At 26.8% G+C, this 8,684-nt stretch overlaps 1 protein-coding gene across 1 annotated transcript; it reads right to left on the bottom strand.

The window, feature by feature from the left end:
* Positions 1-6,403: 6,403 nt before the first annotated feature.
* Positions 6,404-7,596, bottom strand: LOC148195624 (uncharacterized). The gene is made up of 4 exons (XM_088094367.1): positions 7,470-7,596; positions 7,210-7,356; positions 6,611-6,748; positions 6,404-6,489 (listed from the first exon to the last, which is right to left on the bottom strand). The coding sequence occupies exons 1-4, from the start codon at positions 7,594-7,596 to the stop codon at positions 6,404-6,406; spliced, it is 498 nt and encodes a 165-aa protein (XP_087950493.1).
* Between the last annotated feature and the right edge of the window lie 1,088 nt (positions 7,597-8,684).

Genomic DNA, 8,684 nt, shown 5'->3' with positions numbered 1-8,684 from the left:
TATAGTTGATGTAGAATGTACTTTTTATTAAGATAGTTGTTATAGGATGTGGTTCCATTTGGTATGGAGTTTTTTTCCCTATAATATCACCATACCATAACACCATAGTGGAAAGAGTTTATCTCATTCATGTACCCTACCTCACTGACTGTAGCCGCTCCTACAGCCCACCTGTAGCGTCCCCTATAGGACATATGTAGCCTCCCCTATAGATATGCTCGAGTAGTCCCACAATCCAGCTCAGAAACATGTAGTCTTGTCACACAAGGACAAGGAACACACCTTTACCCCCACACAAGGAAAGTTCAATATTCGAACAACACTTCTACTGCACATAAGGCAAAAGGAAGCACTTATCTGCAGATAGAATCGGGATTTACGAGGTACAACAAGTAGACTTATCCTTCACTCTCATGCTCATCAATCACATACTCAGGTACATCTCAAAACTCACTCATGCTCCATTCTCAACCACTAGTCAAACTAATTGTAAACATAACCACTAACCTCAATCTCTAATTATCATCATGTTCCACAACTCATCAGGCTTAATCCATGTTCATTCTTCATCAATTTCACCATTTTTCACCAAAATGCACTTTGATAATCGATTATCACTTAAGATAATCGATTATCTTAGTAAAATTTATCAGAAACATCATGTAGGAAAGGATAATCGATTATTCCCGAAACCACACTCAAAATCAAAATGCAGATAATTGACTATAACTAATGCTAATCGATTATTGTTGAATTGAAACACATCCTGGACATTATTCAAGCATTCAAACGTACATAATCCTAGATCACGTGGAAACATACTTAACACATCATACATGCATTCAAGCATTACATACAGATGTAAACATACTCAAACGCATATAATAAATCACTTGAATCATCCAAATCCAATCATTGACATGTTATACCCCCAATAAACTCAATTATATTGTATATGATTATTACCACACCCTTACTGATGGGAAAAAAGGCCAAAAAACAATAGCAATTTAACAAAGAGCAATAACATAGCGAGAATTCAATCCCCCTTCTTGTGAAAATATGCTAGGAGCACCAAACAAATAGAGAAAAATTAGAATCCAAAGCACAAAGAGACACCAACAATTTTTAATGTGCAAAACCCTTCAATGGAAGGGTAAAAATCATGAGTCGTTCAGACCAAAGAAAAATTTCCTATGATCAATAATAGGATGCAAAAGAGTCTCCGATAAAAACATCAAATGGGTTTTCAATAAGCTAAGGTAACTAAGCATAATGCTTACAAATGAGAACTAAGAAGATGAAAATTCTCCAAAACAAAGTTGTTGATGCGAGGTTGTTTTCTCCCAAACTAGACATCTGATTGACGATTCGAATGGTAAGAATGAAGAATCATACATTTGGAACCCAATGTCCAAAAATCAGTCTGATCCAACGGTGAACAACTTCACAACGAAAAAAAACATCGGTGCAAGTTTTATGTTATGCGAGAATGACTTCTTCTCTTCCTTTCTCTCTCACTTGACTTTTCCCTCTCTTCAAATGACTCTAATGTGCCCTACTAATCTGACCCATCTTCACTAAAACAAAGTGAAACATAATAGTCCACATTATTTGACCTATTCTCCACATAGGAAGGGAGTCCAATAACCGAACACTTACAACATATATTTGCATGAAAACTCTGAAACATTATAACTTTGTTCTCTTTTAACATCAAACTATATGTTGGGATAACCCAACAAAACATACATAATACATTCATAGGAAAAACACATCACAAATATTACCAAAAACATATTCTCATGCACACACAAACTCTTGCCCAACAATAACAACAGATAATCATAATCATACAACACATATCAAACAAGTATTTTCATGCAAGTAAATCAAGAATGCATAGCATACAACAAACAATGGTAAGCTTCACCATACCTTGGCCAACACTAGGGTTTTATCTTACTTCAAAAACACCATAAATCCTCCCTTGCACTAAGGTTTTCTATAATTCTTCCTCTTTTCTCCTAGAAAACGTCTTTTCTCTCATTTATCTTTCTAATTTTCGTTTTTTGATTTAAGGGTAACAAAATCCAAATCTCTTTTTACTCTTCTATTTTTTATCTTCTTTTATTTTATCTCTATTTTTTTAATGTTAATAAAATATCTCAGTTTATCTCTAAAACCACTAAGAATTTTCTCTCTTATTCTCTCTCAACTACTTTTTAAAATATCATCAACCACCAAATCTTTTTAAAATCCACATAATCTTCAAAATATCTAACAATATCTAATAATGATTTTTTCTAAAAAAATAATTAAAATTATCGAGAGTCTTTTATCGACGGAAATAAATCTGTTGGTAAATTTGAATTATCGATAAATTTAATAATGGATTTTTAGAATTTGAATTACTGACAAATTTGTCTATCGGTAATACATATTTTATTTATCGTAGAAAAATTCGTCAGTAATATATATTTAATTTACTAATCTGTCGGTAATATATATTTCATTTATCAACGGAGAAATCTATCGGTAAGTTTGTCGATAAAAAGAGCGATAAATTTCCCGCTCACTCTTTCTCTCTCACTGCAAACCACACATTATTATTTTTTTCTCTCTCTCTCTCGTTCCAAACTTATTTCTCTTCTTCTTTCCCAACTTCAAACCTCACTTCTCGTTCCATCATCTTCCCTATTTCTCCCATCTCAACTGAGACCACCATAGTTGCAGGATCCCATTTGACGCGCCTCCATCGTTGAGCCATGCTGTCGTCTCTGTTGCCACCAACGTCATCGAGCATCGAGTTTCTCGCTCCATCTTCTTCTTCTTTAACACGTGGAAGTGGGTGATGATGCTTCTATTCTTCCACTGTTGTCATGCCACACACCGCCACCACCATGCATCATCGTTGGACCATGCATTGGAATCCCACTTCTCGTTTCCTCTATTTTTTTCTTTATGTTTATGGTGAAGTAATTTGCTAGGATGGCTTTCTAGAAGTTATGAAATTGTATGAATTGTTGTAATGGTAATGGTAATTAGGTGATAATAAAATTGTAAAACAAAGCAAAGCGGAATAATGAATAAAAGTGGGATGATAAATTTTTTTGCAGGTTATGAAATTATATGAATTTGTATAACATTTGTTTGTAATGTCTTTATTTTTCTAGACGGCAAAAGATGGAGAAAGAAGAAGGGGGAGAGGAAGAAGATGAACCTAATCGCAATACTTATTGACGAATTTTTTCATTAATAATTATCGACATATTTTTATTATATTTATCGACAAATATTTTTATCGGTAAATACCACGAATATAAAATCTCGTCGATAAATATTATCAATTACATTATTATCAACGGATTGTAGGCCATCGGTAATCTATTGAAGAAATTATCACCAATAAATTTTTAACATTTTCAATGGATATATTGACAATTGGTAATACCTATTTTTATTTGTAGATATTTATTTTTAATCACAAGTTATTAAATACTAATTGTTTTAGTATCATCGTTACAATAATATCAACCGATAGAAAAAAAAATAACGAAGTCTAAAGATACTTACACTAATAAAGATTTAACAAGAACATGCAGAAAGACACAAGCCAGCACCTTGTTTTTTAGCACACCACTTTTAAACATAATAAATTAAAAATACAAAAACACTCAATTATGAGATATTCGAACTGAACAATATTTATAAAAAATTCAAAATATTTCAATAATATAAATAATTTTCATGAATAAAATAATTTAACGGAAATTATATCAGTGTCACGTAGGACGATGACACATGTTAGTTACTAGTTAATGTTAACCGGGTTTTGAAATCAATTTAATTTTTATATTTAAAATTTTGACTGTTCAATTCTTTTTAAAATAAATTAAATTAGTATCAATAAATTTATTTAATTATAAATTATTTTAAAAATATTTTAATATGTATATATACATTGTAATAAGATTTAGTCACAATATTATTCTATTTAAAAAGTTGTCAAAATTTCAAGTATAAAAACTAGTATTACATGAACTAACACATAACAAAAAAAAAACTTAAAAAACAAAAAAAATATAAAAAAGTTAAAAGTTAAAACAAAAATTAAAAATAAAAATATTACAACTTGTGACCGCGTTAACCTAATCTAAAAAAATAATCTAATTAAATATTTGAAAAAAAATAATTGAACAACAACAAAAATAAGAAAACCAAATAGAATAATTGAAAGAAAATCAGGATAAAACGACAATATATTTTATCCAAAATCTCACAATCTCATTCAAGTATACGCAGAGAGACACAGGTGAGCACGTTATTTTGTAGCACACTACTTTGAAATGCGGTAAGTTAAAAGCACAAAAAAAAGATAGAGTATATAAAAACACCAAAAACATTAATTATAAAAAAGTTATAAATATTAAAATTATATAAATAATTGTTGTGGTTAAAATAATCTAACGGAAATTATATTCTTTTAACGGTTTAATGTAAAAGAAAAACAAAAATGTTAAAAATTATTCATTTTATAGTGAGTGATTTTAAAACTATCACTTTTATGTTAACAAATATTAAATAAGATTCAACGTAAGATATTGCCATTACAATAAAATTATTAAATATCAACGAGAAAAAAAATAACTAGTTGTTAATTTATAATAATAATAATATAATAAAAATAATTTAATTAAATCGTTTTAAAAAATATAACACTTAATTGAAAAATAACAAAAATAAAAATATTAAATTAAATGATTTAAACAAAAATTAGGACAAAACGAGGATTTTAGTCAAAATCTTATAAATTTATGGAAATTCCGGATAATTATACAAAACACAAGTAAGCACATTGTTTTGTAGCACACTATTTTTTAATGCAGTAAGTTAAAAGCACATAAAAAAAGATAGAGTATAAAAACACCAAAAATTAATTATAAGATATTCAAATTAAACATTAATTATAAAAAGATATAAATATTAAAATTATATAACTAATACTCTTGGTTAAAATAATCTAACGGAAATTCTTTAACGGTTTAATGTAAACGAAAAACAAAAAATGTTAATAAAAATTATTCATTTTATAGTGAATGGTTTTAAAACTATCACTTTTATAAAATATAATTGATAATAGATATTAAATAAGATTCAAAGTAAAATATTATGATTATAAGAAAATCATTAAATATCAACTAATTTTAAAGACAAAAAATAATTAATCTAATTTAGATATCAATATTTATAAATTAAAAAATATTAATATCTAAAATAGTTTTTATCATAAATACAATTATAATTGATTTGTAAATGAGGATTCTAAGTTTATCTATAACATTAGTTATCAAAATTAGTGTTTAAATTAATCTTTAATTTTAAATAACAAGAATAATAAGTCCATTACAAACTTTTAATAATTCAAAGTATATTACAAACCCTTTATGATAACTATTCATACATTATTAATTCTATAATATTATAAATTAGTCTAAGCAATAGAGAAACTATCTTTTAAGTTTTTTTTTTTTTAATTTTCATCCTTAAAAAATGTCAGTCTTGTTTCAAGTGTTTATGATGGAATGAGTTTTTACACTGTTGATTATTAATTAGATTACATGCTAATTAATAGAAAAATAAATAAATAAATAGTTTATTTATTATATTAAAGTATTAATATATTTTGTTTTCAATACAATAAAATAAACTATACAATAATTTTAATATTATTGTTTTTTTTAAATCGGTTAACTGTTAATATAATTGGGGAACATGTGAGATTTTATAAAATTGTCCCATGTACTTATTAATTAAATTAAAATTAAATATTAATGTGAAACCTTTAAAAAATTTAATAAAGATTTTAAATTTATAAAACCCAAAACAGAGCATAAATATTTTTTTCAAGATTTACTGCATTTTAAAGTTATTTTTTTCTCAAATAAATACACATAACAATTAATAAAAACTAAGCGTTTAATTTTCCAATTATTATCCGAGTTTAAAAAAAATTAATAGAATTAAAAAATTTGAAAATTTATTTGTTACTTAAAATAAAATAAATCAATAGTTATGATACTTTACCAACCATTTGTTCAAATTAAAATGATTTAACACCTATAATGAATGTATAGTAAATTTTGCATCATTTATTATTCTTATCATTTTGGCTTCCAAAAATAAAAATAAAAATAATTTTTTTTAGTTGTCAATTTCATTTTTTTTCCTAAACTCTTCAAACCATGTGAAGTTCACACATAAATTAATCAAGGTGTCAACTTCATCTAGACATGCATGTTGTTGTCTCATCTTATTGTAAAAAAAAAAAACAAAACAAAATCTTCAAACTGAATTCTAGAGACATCTTCATACACATTCATGTTCATGAGTAACACATCACTCACTCGTCCATCACTGAGGCTTCATTATCAACATATGAGGTGTTCAGATCAATGTCTATAGGCATGAATGACAGGTTTGCACGTCCTGAACAGAAAAAACAAAGATATATATATTCAAAAAGTGACAAATATGCTGCATATAGAAGATATATTTCAAGAAAACACAGCAAATTAGTATTGAGAAAATAAAACAAAATATCAAAGACCTTGAATGAATTTGTCTCTATCTTCTTCATTGGCTCCATTGTTTGAGACATGTTGGGTTCCACCATTGATCAGTCCTTTGTTGGATGCTTCGTTGTCATTCACAGTGGAATCAATGTATGGAATGTTGAGATCAAAATCTAAAGGAAACATTGAAAAGTTTGTATGTACTCAACACATAACAAAATTATGATAAATGTATACATGTGTTTTCTTCTTAGGAATGAAAATTTAATTTTTCAAGTAAAAAAAATAGTTTTCTTGATCTTTGATTGGGATAACTTCATAGTTTTGTTATATTATGAATGTCTTTAATTTGATTTAATTTTTAATGTAAATTTTTTGTTAAATTTATGATGACAATGTTATTATAGTAATAAAGCAGTTCAAAGGTTTGGAGGCCAAAAATAAACTCAGCAAACTCAACCATTTTTAACATCTAAAGTAATTAGTATTAAAAATAAATTTTGAAACTTTTTTTTAGGCTAAAGTATTTGGTACTAAAAAAAATTTAGACTTTTTTTTAAGATCTAAAATAAAAATTTTACCTACTTGAGCTTTTTGGATAGATATGATATTTGTTGATAATTGGTTATGTTACCTGTTACTTTTGTCAATAATTCTTCTTTATTTCCTCCATGGTTTGAATCATGTTGGGTTGCATCTTCCTTGGAATCCACCATGGATGCTTCATTGTAAGGGATGTTGAGATCAATATCCAAAGGAAAGGTTGGAAATTTTGCATGCACTGACAAAGGTATACAAAATTGAGACATTCAAAAAGAGTTTGAAAAGGGCACATAATAAAAAAGAAACAAAAGAAAGTAACAGTATAGAACAAACGTTAAAAAGTTACAGCACCTTGATTGTTTGAACCATGTTGTGTTTCATGGTTAGGAAGTGGTTTGTTACCGTTGATGAGTGGTGTTACAGTGTGAAGAGGATGAGAATTTTCACAGGGAGCATTCAAATCAATATCCAGAAGCATCTTCAACAGGTTGAGGTTTGATAATTAGATGTTCAATCTCAATGAAATGAAGGCAAAAATATCAATGGAGAAAGAGAAAAGAAAAAGATTAAATTTAACTTGAGTTTTGTTGGTATCTGCCATCACCAACTTCAAGAAAACTTTTGGAGGCATTTCATCATATATAGCAGTTAAAAAGAAGATAGAGGAAAAAAATGTTAATAGTAAATGAAGAAAGAGAAAACAAATTAAAGTTTTTCTTGCATGTTTGTGGAGGCAAAGTATTAATACATTCAAAATGTTTTTAATATATCCGAATATTTTGAAGTATAACTTGAATGCACATTACAGTTACATGATCCAGAAAATTGCAAGAAGTATAAGTCATTTTTAAAAGACGATATTTAATATTTTTATTATTTAAAATGTTAGATTATAAATAAAATTTCAATTAATTGAGTTTTGAAGAAATCTATTTAAAACATTTTTTTTTGTTTTTTAATTTTTTTTTATTTCATATTTCATTTGTTTGAAATAAGAGAATATATAAAAAAGTGTTGTTGAGTGTTTTACACATTTAATTGATTAGAGTTTAAAACATAGTAAGTTTTTCTTTTTTTTAGTCATTTTTTTAGCGTTTTGAGCCACGTGTAGGCCTGCATGTGTCTCACAATAACTCATTGAATATTTATTTTTATGTAATTATGAAGATGTAATCAAATTTTTAATTCAAATTTTTTATATATAGATAAAACATTGTGTGAGAACTAAAATTGTTAGGAACAACGTTTAATATTATAAAAAAAAATATGGCTTATCTACTGAGATTGACATACAAATTTGAGTCCGTAGGTAATATAAATATTACATACAAATTTTACCTATAGTAAAATTAAGTTACATACGAAAATTTTTCGTAAGTAATGAAAAAAATATTTTCTATTGATTTTCTGTATGTAAATTTCATATGTGTATTTGGTGTGTTAGGGAAGAACATTTGCGAAGGATAGTATTTGTAGATAATGGTACAAGATCCATATGTAATTGGAAAAAAGAACTTACCTACTAATTTTACAAACGAATTTAAAAAATAATTAATTATTTAAAAT

This window comes from Vigna umbellata, chromosome 7 (genome assembly GCF_029865625.1).
Source record: "Vigna umbellata cultivar VRB3 chromosome 7, Vumbellata_1.0, whole genome shotgun sequence".
Lineage (NCBI taxonomy): Eukaryota > Viridiplantae > Streptophyta > Magnoliopsida > Fabales > Fabaceae > Vigna > Vigna umbellata.
This window is presented reverse-complemented; position numbering and strand designations above follow the sequence as displayed.